The following is a 13,980-nucleotide window of genomic DNA, read 5'->3' on the forward strand; positions in this document are numbered from 1 at the left end:
GGTTTGTGTCTCCCAATTTTGGTGGCACATCCCTTGTCTACTTATTTATTTTAGTTGGAGTATGTTTTATTGAATTTCAGTAGTTAGGATTTATGATTTTAATTTATTATATTCAGTTCCCATTTCTAATAAAAAATATTTATTTTGGTTGTAATAGGCAATTTACATTTTAGAATTTTTTAGCTAGGAAAAAAATGTAACTATATCAAATCAAGCTCGAAATAATGTAAAAAATTATCATAAATTATTCATATCATTTCCTCTTTATTGCTAAAGAACAACATAACTAATAACAAAAATGATTTATAATTTAATTTAATTGAATTAAAAATTTTAAGGATATTATTATTTACATTTATCATTATTCATAATTTTAAACTCTAATACTAACATTTATAATAGAACTAAAGTTCAATGCGACTTTGCGAGTCCGATTGAATCTTACACACTTAATAACTATATTCCTTTTTTTACGATGTTGATATTGATTGGATTTAATTTTGTATTCCTAACATAATACGGAGGTTTAGTGGTCATATAGTTGATGCCTGATGGAGTAATTAACTGACCGTTATATATAGATTGAATACCTCTTTTATTTTTTATTTTCATGCTTTAGGGGAACAAATGTCTTCAACCAAACTAAATAACTAATACATTCGATATTTAAAGCAGATAGTAGACTATCAAAATCTCATGTGGTATTATAAGACAGCCACCTAAAACCATGGTAATCACAATCACATTATCTGAATATTACAATACTAAGTCTGATTAGCAATAATATGAAAATTCATAACAAAGTGCATATTCAACCTCAACATTCAATAAGTTGCGACTTTGAGTGTGGGATCTCATGATGCTATGGAAACTCGCAAATGCGTAAGAATGAGCCGTTTGACACGTTCGGCTAAACATCAAAATGAAACACTACTTTTTTTTCTTTTTCTTTTTTCAACCAAATTTAAAAGTTTGAGTCACTATAATCACAATGATTAATGAGGAATCATCAATGATCATCTTTACGACTCTGGCTTAATGTGGATAGTGGTAAGTAGTATGTCATGTTGCAATTGTAACTTGACCAAGTGATTTAATAAATATGAAATTATTCCTGAAATTTGGAGTAGACGACATGCATGTATTCATAGAAAACAATAATATCGATGTTTAAATATGAAAGTAGAGAAGTCACAATCTCATTGATATCATAATAAAGTGAGCCAATGCTTCATACGCCACCACCACTCGTTAACATTAATTTTTAATAAAATCATAGATGGTATACATCAAACCCTTAATTTTACGAGTTATGTGATTAATTGTAATTACATAATTCATCAATTGTATTTTTTTTTTATCATATATCGCCATTGTAAATCAAGCATAATTAGAAATATGATTTCTTATAAAAACATTTTGTTCAAAAATTCAAAACAAAATTCAGGGAAATCTTATCTTACATTCTAACAAATTGCATACTTATAATACATACTAAACTACCACAGGTGAAATGTCAGATTAAATTAACCGATTAAGAAATACTTTAATAATGGTAATATCATCCTTATTAACCTAATTTAGCATGAAAATGATTGAATATAAAAATATTTATATTTATCACATTTATACAGCATATATTTATGACCACTATAATAATGTAATAACATTATACAGTAAAAAATTGGGATACAGAAAGTCAACCTATTGATCTCAATCTCACTACAATTCTGAATATTATGAATTAGGGAAACAGTGATTGTTGTATGCTAATAATTTACCCCCAAAAAATTTAGCCTAATAAATGTCTATTACAACAGCTATAAGGGCAGCAGAAGCCCAGCCCATGAGGACACAGAAAGTCTACCTATTGATCTCAATCTCACTACAATTCTGGATTCTCACCACCACCACATGCAAACAAGAATACGAAATCTAAATATACAAGCCGGGCAAGAATGAAGTACTCGGTTTTGGGGCGTCACCGATACATATACATTATACTACATATTACCTCATTGTGCCATATTCACTGCAGCTGTCCTTTTATGGAGTAATCAGCCACTACATCACAGAGAGTACCACTTCAGTTCAACCAGTAATATGGCTAGACAATCAAGCACGTGTACGTGTTATTTTCACTCATGCTTAGACAAGCAGTGGTGAAGAGTGATCAAATTTCCTCGGCAGCCTGTTTTATCTGAAGAGCCGCCCTGACAACATCTCCCCTGGTAATAATACCAATCTATCACATGGCAAAATTCAAATTGTAAGAATTCCATACAGCTGATTTTAGTATACTGTGCCAATGCTGTAAGTTGAGTAGAATCACATTACCAGCTTTCCTTCAATGTCTACTACAGGTAACCGACGATACTTTGTTTTAAGCAATAACCTGCACCATAAGCATCTCATTATTCCTTTGAATGATTGAATCTGAGCTTGTAGATTGGTACACACAAACTGACCAGTTCTGTAGTTAGTGTTGGCTATAGAAAAACTAACATTTTGGGATAATTTTTAGATCAACAGATTTACAATTGTTGTACTTATTTAAGAAAATGATCAAAATACCTCGCCGCATCCTCAAGATTGGTGTTTTCACGCACAACTAGGGGGGAAGGAGTCATTACGTCACCAACAACCTTCCCATTAGTTTTACTGAGTAACTTCTGAACTTCATTAAATGTCTGCATAAATAGAATATTAGAAACTCAGACAGGCCAAGTAAAATAGTGGGATGCTTTACATTGATCCAGGAAATTAATAGATTCAAGTGATACCGACAACTGGAAACAAATTTATCAAGGAGAGTAATAGATTCATGAAAGAAAAGTTTATACGTACTTTCCAAGTGCTACCGACAACTGGAAACAAATTTGTACTATCTTGTTCACCACCACCTAATTTTGATCAATGAGAAACAGAACAAAAATTATAAGCAATGAGTAATAAGGAACTCTACTTGATAATAGCTATGTTGATTTAGCCCCAGGAAATAGAAGGAAAGTACAAAAATATGTTAAACTTAATCGTTAATACACCGAAAGGAAAAAACAATCTAGTTTACATATCTTATAGTCCCTCCGCACCTAGGCATATAAACAATGCACAGTGCTGATAATTGCTGCTATAAATGTGTCCTTTTTCTTACATAATCTTAGGTTTGGTGACTAATAAACAAATCTTCCAATTCTAATGGAGTTGTCAGTATGTTATAGTTTATGTGTGATTCACTCTTTTCAGTGTGATTCATTCTTCTTGATGACTTTTATGTTTTTTCTTATATAATATGCTAGATAATAAGTATCTCACATCGGTTATGTGACCACTTCGTCTCTTGAATTGTACTATATATATGTGCTTTTATGAAGTAACGAAATATACCTACTTCTTTTCTCTACTATGTCTGTATACTTCTTTACATATCTCTATGTTTTATTGTTCGACATTTTTCATTTTCTTCCTTTTCAAACTCATGAATGGAGGGAAAGCAAGTCAATATCTGCGATGACTACCTAATAAACTGAGTAACCAGCTTTAACAGGTAGATGTTGTACACTCGTACTATAAACTAAGTTTCTATCCTTAGAGGTGCAGCTTAACAAAAATACAAGAATATTAAATTGGTTTCACAAATCCAATGGTACCTGAGATGGAGTCAAGTGCCAACAAATCATAGTCGGAAACCACACCGACCTGTAACACCATCACACAGTTGGTCAAGATTATGATGAACGGCCACCAAAGTCATTACTACTAAAAGGTAGGAAAAGTGAGATTTATGTTGCTCTCTACAATGCAAAAAGATAAATCATACAAGATACGTAGCATTACCAACTTCCAATCATCATCAACCACAGGAAATCCAGTAACTCTTTTCTCCACAAGGGTGTCCAAAGCTGGGAAAAAATTAAGAGGGTGGCCAAAAGAATGAACTAATTGAGAAACTCTCAAACCCAAAAGTGTATAAATAAATAAATAAAAACTAAGATGAAAAGATAAGAAATACCTTCATCGACAGTAGTTGTTGGCCTTACAACATGCAATTGCTCTTTTCTTGTCATAAACTCACCTACATTGTAGGTTCTCTCTCTTTCCTGAAAGGTTTAAATGCATGTTTAGTAAAGGTGAAGATTGGTTATACTTGTGCTAGGGTGGTGGAGTATTCCATAAGCTAATCCACCAGATCACCACATACTTAGAGTTAGATGGATCTAAATAATTTTGAGTTCGTTAGATCATCTAATCCTACAAATATTCAATCACAGGCATTTTCAATCTAATATGGAGTATCGCCCAAAGTAGACGCCCCCTCAGTATATCCATACAGTTTCTGTGTCCCCGGATTGCTCCAAAAAAATGGGCTGAGAACTACAACATGGTTATAATGGCCACATGGATAAACTAAGGATGACAAAGCAGTTAATCTTATGAAAATTCATGGGTATTGGAGGTTTATAGATGTCAAAAACTCCTAATAATAAAAGCATTCATGTTTTTGTTAACTCTACTAGATGCGAACAAATTTTAAGCATAACCATACTCCTATGTTGCAGAGTTCAGACAAGTCATAGATACAATCCAGATACAAAACCTCATAGGTATTTAACTCTTCAATTAAATTCTGTGTGTAACGATCTTCATCACTAGCCCTAATACACCTAATATAGTAGTACTACATCATTAGAGCTCTAATTGCTTAAAAAACTCTCGTATTTTTACTTTCAATTACGCAAATATAGGCAATAAGTAGCCAAATTCCAGGACAGATGCGCGGCGATTACTTACGGGAGCCGAATTGGTGGCGCCGGCGGTGGCGAGAAGCGGGCGTCGTGATTCAGGCCGCCTCCGTTTGGTGGTGGAAATAGTAACCGACGGATTTGGGAGGGGAGAGCGAGTGTAGCAGGTAAGGACGCAGGGTAAACTGCAGCCGTGAACGAGTGGATCTGCTCCTGAAAGTGAAAAAACAGAGGGAAATTGTGCGAAAATAATGGAATCCATGAATGTGGAGAGGTGATGGAAAAAAGCAACAGAGAGATGCAGAAAGAAATCAGATATTTTTCCACATCTCGCCTGTATCAGTATGCTGTTTATATACGGAGTACTTACAATGCTCAAGCAAGTTGGGTTCGTGATTAAGGACTTGTTTGGCAGGAATCAACAGGTAATGATGTTTCCCGGCAAAATTTGTCAAGTTTCATAAATTAATTAATTTGAAACTATAATTAACAATAATAAAATAGGGAAATAATCATTAAAGAATGACGTCATCAACCTTTTCTCAATAATTCTCAGGAGCACTATATAGTGTAAAATACTAAAAGGTAAATAGTGTAATGCGCAAAGTCTTTTTTTTTTTATTTCTGTTATCCCTTTCAGCATATTGCCAAACAAGCCCCGAATATGTTAGCAATTTAGGCGGTACTGTTTAAACGAGTAGTTCAGAATTAACTTTCAGTTCATTTCATTTACAAATTGATGCAAAGTTTGCAAACTAGCAAAATCAAATGAACCAACTAGATTGTATTCGTTGACTTGGGATAAAGGGTGTGTTTAGTGAATTTATGGTATGTATCGTCTTATATTGTAAAACTCTAGTTTAATTGAGATAGATACATAAACAATACTCCTTCCGTCTATAAAAGATAAGGCATATTATTAATGGCACGAGTTTTAATATAGAATTGGTAAAGTAAGAGAAGTAGTGGTAGTAGAATGTGGGTCAATATTATTAGTAAGAGAGAAGGGAAAAAAGTAAGAGAGAGTTTACTGAAAACTTTCCTTTATTGAATGCATCATATTTTCCGTGGACAACAAATGGCAAATGTGCCCTATTTTTCGTGGATGAATGGAGCACTAAATTTGCTTAGGGGCTACTTAGTATGGTGGAATGTATTGAGGGAATGGAATGGATTCGTACCTCCATTCCATATCTTTGTTTGGTATTTTTATTTCTTAGAGCATCTCCAACAAGGAATGGTAAATAAAAGAGGTATATCATCTATATATCTCCTCAAAAAGTGAAATATACTCTTCTAAAAAGAAATATACTCCAAATGAAAAAGATATATATAAAGGTGGGACAACACGAAATTTTAGGAGGTTTTGTTTTATATATTATGTGGAAAGAGAAAATACTAATATTTATATTAATGTGAGAGATAACTTTTTCCAAAAAAGGAAATGTGACATCTTTTGTGGGACGGAGAGTAGTACAAAATGCATTAAAAAATATAAAGTGTAATGTCTTCTCAAATACCTTCTTCCTTGGAGAATGATTTTTCATGAAAAGAAGACAAATGTGGTAGTTATAAAATTTTACCTCTCCATTGATGAATAGGTAAATATACCTCTTTAAAATGGGAAAAAGTATAGTAATACCTTCTCAAATACATCTTCCATTGGAGAATGATTTTTCATGGAAAAAGGTAAATATGGTAGTTATATAACTTAACCTCTCCATTTACCTCTCCCGATGCTCTTAGGAATCATCATTTCATTCCACATGGGAATAGTCATTCCTTTCATTTAGCTAAGAAATGACTATTCCATTCCATTTCACAATCCCCCTCCACACTAAGCAGCACATACGTGCGCGCGCACATACCTACGGCAACACATGCACATATACACACACACACTCACACACACAAGCACATATGCACGCACACACGCACCGGCACATATGTACACACACATAAACAATATATACACCACATATACACACACTCATTTACGTGTATAGTACAAATTAATATGATTAACTGAGGTTGAGTGATTACGAAATTGCTAAGCTTCTATGCGTAGTTTTTTAAATTGAGTTTGGGACATCTATGAATAAATTACTATGACCATAATCGGGATGTCTGCACGCGAATTCTTTTTTTTTTTTTAATTATTTTATTATTCATTCCGTCCCACTTAAAATATTTACCTTTTTTTTTAATATGTCTCATTTAAGATGCCCACTTTCTATATTTGAAAATAAACTCTTCTACTCTCTCTCCTTATTAACATATTCAACTAACTTTTTCTATCTAGTTACTCCATACGTGATCTATCATATATAGGGCTCGTTTGCTTCTTCCTATTTAGAAAGGTAAGAAATGAATGTTGACTCAATCAAAACAGGCTGGTCTCATCAAGCAGGAAATAGTTGAGGGAGTTTGGTATTCCATATTTGACTGACAACACGCAAGCCCCTTCCATGCATTCAGACGAATATGTCCCTATCATTTACTTGTAATTCCTTCTTCTACCCCATCCGTCGATTAAAACGACAAAACGAAAAAGTCGACTACCCAAGATTATGTCCTCGCCGGAGTATGGCCCCTCCGTTTAGCGGCCAGATCTGAGACTGCACACACAAATCGCATGTTAGATCCACATTATTGAAGAACGATGGAAGGGGTGTACATGTATATTTTTGTATCAGCTAAAGGGCCTTTGTCAACTCCTAATGGCCAAAGAGAAAACAGAACTGAAAAAAATGGATAAAAAATTGATCTTTAGAGCCCAACTTGACAAAATCAAACGACCATTTGTTTCTCCTCATCATCAAGATTCTTCAACAAAAAAAAATCTACAAATCCGGTCACGAAAACACCGGCTCGGAATCCAATTTTTTCTCAGAGTCTCAAAGCGACAATCACAACAACAGTAGATAAGGGAGTTTGGTGTCCTTCTTCTACCCTTCTGTCGATTAAAGCGGCAAAACAAAAAAAGTCGACTACCCAAGATTATGTCCTCGCCGGAGTTGTTTGTACGTGACACCGGTGTCGAAACACTGACAAATGTATGGATCTTCGAAGCCGTTTCTTCAGCACCGTTTGAGGAGAAGAGGGTAGTGAGAGAAAGTATCCACACAATTTTGAACCCTCAAATGCAGTCTACTGTGCAAATGGTGGGAGCCCCAAAAAGTTAAGGGATGCTGCAGTCATTTCACCACCAATTATGGAGGACTGTAGCGGACGAGTTTTCAAATATCAAATGCTCCGCGTGAATTATTTGTGGTGAAAGTTAAAGCCAACAGTGCTGGCCATAGCTTCAATTGAGGGCCATGCACAAATAATTAATGAACACCGAACCAACCTTTTTGCCATAATTTGACCCCCTTTCTGCTCAATTAATAAAACACCGAAAGAGACCACAATATATAGTAAGTGCTCTTCCATATTTTACAAGTTTACAATACCAACGGTTTTTTTTTCGTTCTTCCTACTACAGTGATATTTAACTACTTCCTCCGCCCATAAAAGTTGAGACAAAACTTTTGGGCACGGAGATTAAGAATTTATATTAAATAAATAGGAGAGATGAAAAAAGTAGGAAAGATAAGAGAGAGTAAAGTAAATGATGGAATAAAATAAGAGTGATTAAATGTTTTGTCTTTAGTTAAAAAAGGAAATGACTCAACTTTGTTGGGACGGACTAAAAAGGAATACGACTCAACTTTTATGGGACGGAGGGAGTACAAAACAATTTTTTCTGCTCCGTATACTTGTGCTTATAAATTATAATGTAATATTGTACTCCAACATATTTCATTTAGTTTTTAGTACTACAAGCATATCTCAAACTTAACTAAAATTCATATTTTTTTTTTGTTTTTCATGTACTCCCTCCGTCCCACAAAAGATGTCACAATTTCTTTTTTAGTTTATCCCATAAAGATGTCATATTTTCATTTTTGGAAAAAGTTCTTTCACATGAATATAAAAATTATATTTTTTTTTTCTATTTAACACACAAAACAAAACCTCCTAAAATCTCGTGTTGTCCCAAAAGTGTGATATCCTTTGTGGGACGAGAAAGTAGTAATTTTTTATATTTTTGAAAATGCATACCAATCTCATAGATAATGAGATCAGAGGGAATATTATTTTGTTGACTAAATTCACCCTACTAACGACTTAATCGTAAAGTTGACTATTGCACAGTTGAGCTTTCCAGCTAATTCAGAAAAGAAAGAATCCTTTTCCTAAAAATAAAAAATATCCTTTTCCTAAAAATAAAAAAATCCTTTTCCTGCTGTCGACGTAATCTCGGACAACCAACAACCTAATCGACGGCTGAGATTTAGGGTTTTTGAGTGCACGCAGGCAGCGCATCCCTCACCCCTCACACACATATAAGTACCGCCGCCCAAACTTGGCGCATTTTGCCCTCCACATTTATCCCCATTTTTACCCATCTTATCGGCGTCGCCGCCGCCCGCGTTGCTGGCGGTGATCGTGTCTCTCCGTCGGATCTCCGACCTATGAACCCTTCCCTCTCCTCTCTCTATTGAAAACACCCAAAAAAAACAAAAAAAAATTGAGAAAATCAAATCCAGTGAAAAAACCCTAAATTTCTTAGTTCCATTTTGTTCTCGCTTTCGTTCTACTTGGCGAAGAATTTTTCTGATTTACATTCCAGTGAATTTGATAATAAGAAGAGGAGAGGGAAGTTACAGAGAAAATCCAAAAAAATCTGAAAAATTAAAAAGGAAAAAAAACTGCTCGTTTCCTTATCTCCCGATTTCGTTTCGTTTTTTGTGAATTGAGATGGCTGCCCAGGTTCAGATGCAGTCTCAGGTTCCGGTGGTGAATGCGGCGGCGGCTTCTGGTGGCGCGCCGTTCGTGACCTCGCTGTACGTTGGCGATCTCGAAGTCAACGTGACTGATTCTCAGCTCTACGATCTGTTCAGCAATATGGGAGATGTGGTATCGGTTAGGGTCTGTAGGGATTTAACCAGCCGGCGCTCGCTCGGATACGGATACGTCAACTTTGGCAACTCTCAAGATGGTATGTATCAACTCTGCTTTTCTACAATTTAATGATGAATTTTTGTTGATTATTTTTCCACTGATAAAATTTTGAAATGGAAATGGTAAATTGCTGAAAGGTTTTCCATTTTCTGAAGATAAGCGTCTCTAATTATGCTGTTTTATGCTGTATGTTGTATGCTTAATCGTTTGATTTCTATGTAGATTCTGATCTAATTATCTCAAAAATCCTTAGTTCTACAGTGTTTGGGAGGCTTGAGATATTTTATAAATTTTGTTAATTATGAACACATATTAATCCAACATGTTTTGTGAAACTACAATAGAAAAAATTCATGTCAGAAAATATTGAAAATATTAATAAATTAGACTTTTCATAATAATGATCATTTGACAAAATTCATCTCTAGGATAGGCACTATTCAAAATCATTATATGAATAATCTTGGATTTGAAATGGAACTATAAGTGAGCTCATTGTGTCAAGATTACTTGACAAATTTAATCTTTTTTTGGAAATAATTATGATAGAACACTACTCCCTCCGTCCCACAAAAGATGTCACACTTGTGGGACGGCACGAGATTTTAGGACGTTTTATTTTGTGTGTTAAATGGAGAGAGAAAATATAATTTTTATATTCATGTGAGAGATCTTTTTCCAAAAAGGGAAATGTGACATCTTTTGTGGGACAAACTAAAAAGGGAAGTGTGACATCTTTTGTGGGACGGAGGGAGTACTTGTATGTACATATCAATATTATTTGTAATGTATCAAAGGGAAATTTTATCAAAGTTAAAAATGATATGCTTGTCTCTTGACTGTCCATCACGCCTCAAGAGTTCTTTCTTCTCACCGAATTTATGTTTTCGTGTTGATTGTATTGGATAATTTGATTGTTGACCTGAAGGAATAAGTCTGATGAAGGTGGGGCTGTACATATTAAGGAATGTGTACAGTCTAGTTTTAGATTTTCGATGAGCATGGCATCTATATCCATATTTTGGAATGTGTAATATAGTTGGGACATACATAATTTGGATGCCTGTTTCTTGCACGCCCAAAACCTAAATACCCCTAATTTATTTTTCGTCTTGCTTAAGGGTGGACAAAAAGATCTCTAGTTTCAAACCTAACTGTGTTATTTCTTTCCATTTATTTTCCTCTCTTTTGTGGTGTAGCCGAAAGGGCACTGATGGAGCTGAACTTCACTCCACTCAATGGCAAACCCATTAGGGTTATGTATTCTCATCGAGACCCTAGTGTGCGCCGTAGTGGCAATGGAAATATATTTATCAAGGTATTGTTTTCTGTCTCTTTCAAAAGTTCGGTTGGATATATGATGTGCATGTGTCATGGTCTTGCAGTTTTAAATAGAAACTTCTTTGGAGCCTTCTCTTTATTTTGATATATATTTTTCTGAGCAGAATTTGGACAAGGATATTGACCACAAAGCTCTGCACGAGACATTTTCTTCTTTTGGAACCATCCTCTCATGCAAAGTAGCAACTAATTCTTCTGGCCAGTCATTAGGTTATGGCTTTGTGCAATATGCCACTGAAGAATCTGCTCAGAAAGCTATTGAGAAGCTTAATGGAATGTTATTGAATGGGAAACAAGTTTATGTCGGACCTTTTGTCCGCAAGCAAGAAAGAGAGATGGCAGTAGACAAGACGAAATTCACTAATGTGTTTGTCAAAAATATATCCGAAACAACAACTGAAGAAGATCTTCAGAAGATGTTTGGTGAATTTGGGCAAATTACCAGTGTAGTTGTGATGAGAAATGAAGATGGAACTTCCAAATGTTTTGGATTTGTCAACTTTGAAGATGCAGATGATGCTGCCAGAGCTGTTGACTCTTTAAATGGTAAAAAAATTGAAAACAAGGAACTGTATGTTGGTAGAGCCCAGAAAAAATCTGAGAGGGAGGTACAACTTAAGAACCAATTTGAGCAGAGTTTGAAGGAAGCTGTTGACAAATCACAGGGTTCCAACCTGTATGTTAAGAATCTGGATGATAGCATTAATGATGATCAGCTTAAGGAGTTATTCGCTTCATATGGTTCAATAACATCTTGCAAGGTCGTTGATCCTGCATTTCATGATTTTCAGCCCTCATCATTGATAATCAACATCTTATGGGCCTATAACTTACTAGACCTGCTCTGATATGTTTTCAGGTTATGCGGGACCCAAAGGGAATTAGCAGAGGTTCTGGTTTTGTTGCATTTTCCTCACCTGAAGAGGCTGGCAGAGCTGTGAGCCCATCTCCATTCATTCTACCAGCTTTGTCTTCTTAACTGTTTATCTTTTAATGTAGGAGGTTTTTGTTATTATTAATATTGTTACTATTTTTTGTATTTCAGCTCTCTGAAATGAATGGCAAGATGATTGCTAGCAAACCTCTTTACGTTGCACTTGCTCAGAGGAAAGAAGATAGAAGAGCACGGCTACAGGTCAGTGTTATTTACTTCAATAGTTCAATGTATGGGAAAACCTTTTGATGTGAAATCAAAGCATTGGCTGAGGAGCGATATGGTCTTGTTGTTCTGACAACAGTTGCAGACCACTTGTTTTCTTCACATCTCTCTTACTCTTCCTTAAATTTTCTTTTCTCCAAGCACCATTGGTTTATTGAGCACAAATGATTTACAAGTTGTATCATCGTACACTATGCAAGCATATATGCTGATCTGCATCATGACTTAATCCAGGCTCAATTTTCTCAAATGAGGCCAATTACAATGGCACCTACTGTGGCTCCTCGTATGCCAATGTATACTCCTGGTGGTCCTGGTCTAGGGCAACAGATATTCTATGGTCAAGCTCCACCTGCAATGATTCCTCCTCAGGTAATAGTTTTCTTGACTTGCTATTTTGTGTGATTCCTATTGTGGAATAAGATTCCTAATGTTGAGATAATTTCTTTTAAACAGGTCTTTTGTACAGAGTACTTTTGAAATGAAACAGTTTGCTTGCTTGTATCTATTTATTCCAACCAGTGTGTCTTGTCTTTTTGTAATGACACAGTTTTATCCTAGATTATGAATGATCTGGGATAACTCATATTTCTGTAAGTACTCCTAATGTGTTCTAATACTTGTTTTTCTATTTCAGCCTGGATTTGGATATCAACAGCAGCTTGTACCCGGTATGAGGCCTGGTGGGCCCCTCATGCCAAATATGTTTGTCCCTATGGTTCAACCGGGTCAGCAAGGTCCACGTCCTGGTGGAAGGAGAGGTAATGCTGGGCCAATGCAACAGGGCCCGCAGCCTGTTCCCGTAATGCAACAGCAGGTCTGTGTGTGGCATTTCGACCCTTGTCTTCCTTTTTTCTTCAATTTCAAACGTATTTGTGTGCTAAAGTATTCCTTCTACGCAGATGGTTCCTAGAGGACGCGGTTCCCGCTTCCCTCCTGGACGCGGCATGCCTGATCCTATGCAAGGTATGGCAGGAGGCATGCTGCCTGTCCCATATGAAATGGGTGGCTTACCATTGCGTGATGCAGGAATCTCTCGGCCAGTTCCTATTGGGGCTCTGGCATCTGCACTTGCAAATGCTTCTCCCAGTGAACAAAGGACGGTAAGCATTTACTTCTGCACAAACTACAAGCTGTCTTTAACCTAGAGGTCTCCCCAGTACTTACTCTGCCATTCTTTTATACCTGCCGTGATCATCTTATGTTCGTAAAAAATCAATTTGAGGATGTAATAGAGAATTAATACATTACTTGTATACACCAGATGTTGGGAGAGAATCTGTACCCACTTGTTGAACAATTGGAGCCGGAGACGGCAGCCAAGGTTACTGGAATGCTCCTGGAAATGGACCAGACAGAGGTTCTGCACTTGTTGGAGTCACCAGAAGCTCTTAAAGCGAAGGTTGCAGAGGCAATGGACGTGCTTAGGAGTGTGTCCCAGCAGCAGAGCGGCGGCTCTCCAGCTGAGCAGCTGGCTTCGTTGTCATTGAATGAGTGATCTCATTGAATGAGTGTCCTATTAAATTGTTGAACGGCACACAGTTGATGTTTTCATTTCTGAGGATTTTCAAACTTGCTGGCATGATGTATTTGGCTTTGGAGATATTGTTTGTTCTGGTATTCTGTGAAACCTAATTTAAACCTTGTGCTTTGGATATTGATCGTTTTTCTTTGATTTGATTTATTGTTCCATACTCCGTCCCCCAAAAATAGGTCTATTTTGTGCTA

At 35.9% G+C, this 13,980-nt stretch overlaps 2 protein-coding genes across 2 annotated transcripts; one reads left to right on the forward strand and one right to left on the reverse strand.

The window, feature by feature from the left end:
* Positions 1-1,690: 1,690 nt before the first annotated feature.
* On the reverse strand, positions 1,691-5,074 carry LOC125211454 (CBS domain-containing protein CBSX1, chloroplastic-like). The gene is made up of 8 exons (XM_048111256.2): positions 4,792-5,074; positions 4,013-4,100; positions 3,838-3,902; positions 3,651-3,699; positions 2,848-2,903; positions 2,575-2,690; positions 2,338-2,395; positions 1,691-2,245 (listed from the first exon to the last, which is right to left on the reverse strand). Exons 1-8 carry the CDS (start codon positions 5,002-5,004, stop codon positions 2,174-2,176), a joined length of 717 nt encoding a protein of 238 aa, XP_047967213.1. The 5' UTR covers positions 5,005-5,074; the 3' UTR covers positions 1,691-2,173.
* A 4,068-nt stretch (positions 5,075-9,142) lies between these two features.
* LOC125213652 (polyadenylate-binding protein 2-like) lies at positions 9,143-13,927 on the forward strand. Its single transcript, XM_048114306.2, has 9 exons — positions 9,143-9,789; positions 10,952-11,070; positions 11,198-11,854; positions 11,953-12,030; positions 12,139-12,228; positions 12,487-12,624; positions 12,890-13,069; positions 13,155-13,355; positions 13,517-13,927. Exons 1-9 carry the CDS (start codon positions 9,549-9,551, stop codon positions 13,748-13,750), a joined length of 1,938 nt encoding a protein of 645 aa, XP_047970263.2. The 5' UTR covers positions 9,143-9,548; the 3' UTR covers positions 13,751-13,927.
* Positions 13,928-13,980: the final 53 nt, after the last annotated feature.

This window comes from Salvia hispanica, chromosome 3 (assembly GCF_029641045.1).
Source record: "Salvia hispanica isolate PSC_SH4W2 chromosome 3, Shi_PSC_v1, whole genome shotgun sequence".
NCBI lineage: Eukaryota > Viridiplantae > Streptophyta > Magnoliopsida > Lamiales > Lamiaceae > Salvia > Salvia hispanica.

Excerpts from the sequence above, each read along its gene's own strand:
- LOC125211454 (XM_048111256.2), bottom strand. The coding sequence starts at position 5,004 with ATGGATTCCATTATTTTCGCACAATTTCCCTCTGTTTTTTCACTTTCA. Across the intron at positions 4,101-4,791 it reads GCGCCACCAATTCGGCTCCC|GAAAGAGAGAGAACCTACAA; the intron begins GTAAGTAATCGC and ends TAAACCTTTCAG. Across the intron at positions 2,246-2,337 it reads TAGACATTGAAGGAAAGCTG|ATTGGTATTATTACCAGGGG; the intron begins GTAATGTGATTC and ends GCCATGTGATAG.
- LOC125213652 (XM_048114306.2), top strand. The coding sequence starts at position 9,549 with ATGGCTGCCCAGGTTCAGATGCAGTCTCAGGTTCCGGTGGTGAATGCG. Across the intron at positions 11,855-11,952 it reads GTTCAATAACATCTTGCAAG|GTTATGCGGGACCCAAAGGG; the intron begins GTCGTTGATCCT and ends ATATGTTTTCAG. Across the intron at positions 12,625-12,889 it reads CTGCAATGATTCCTCCTCAG|CCTGGATTTGGATATCAACA; the intron begins GTAATAGTTTTC and ends TTTCTATTTCAG.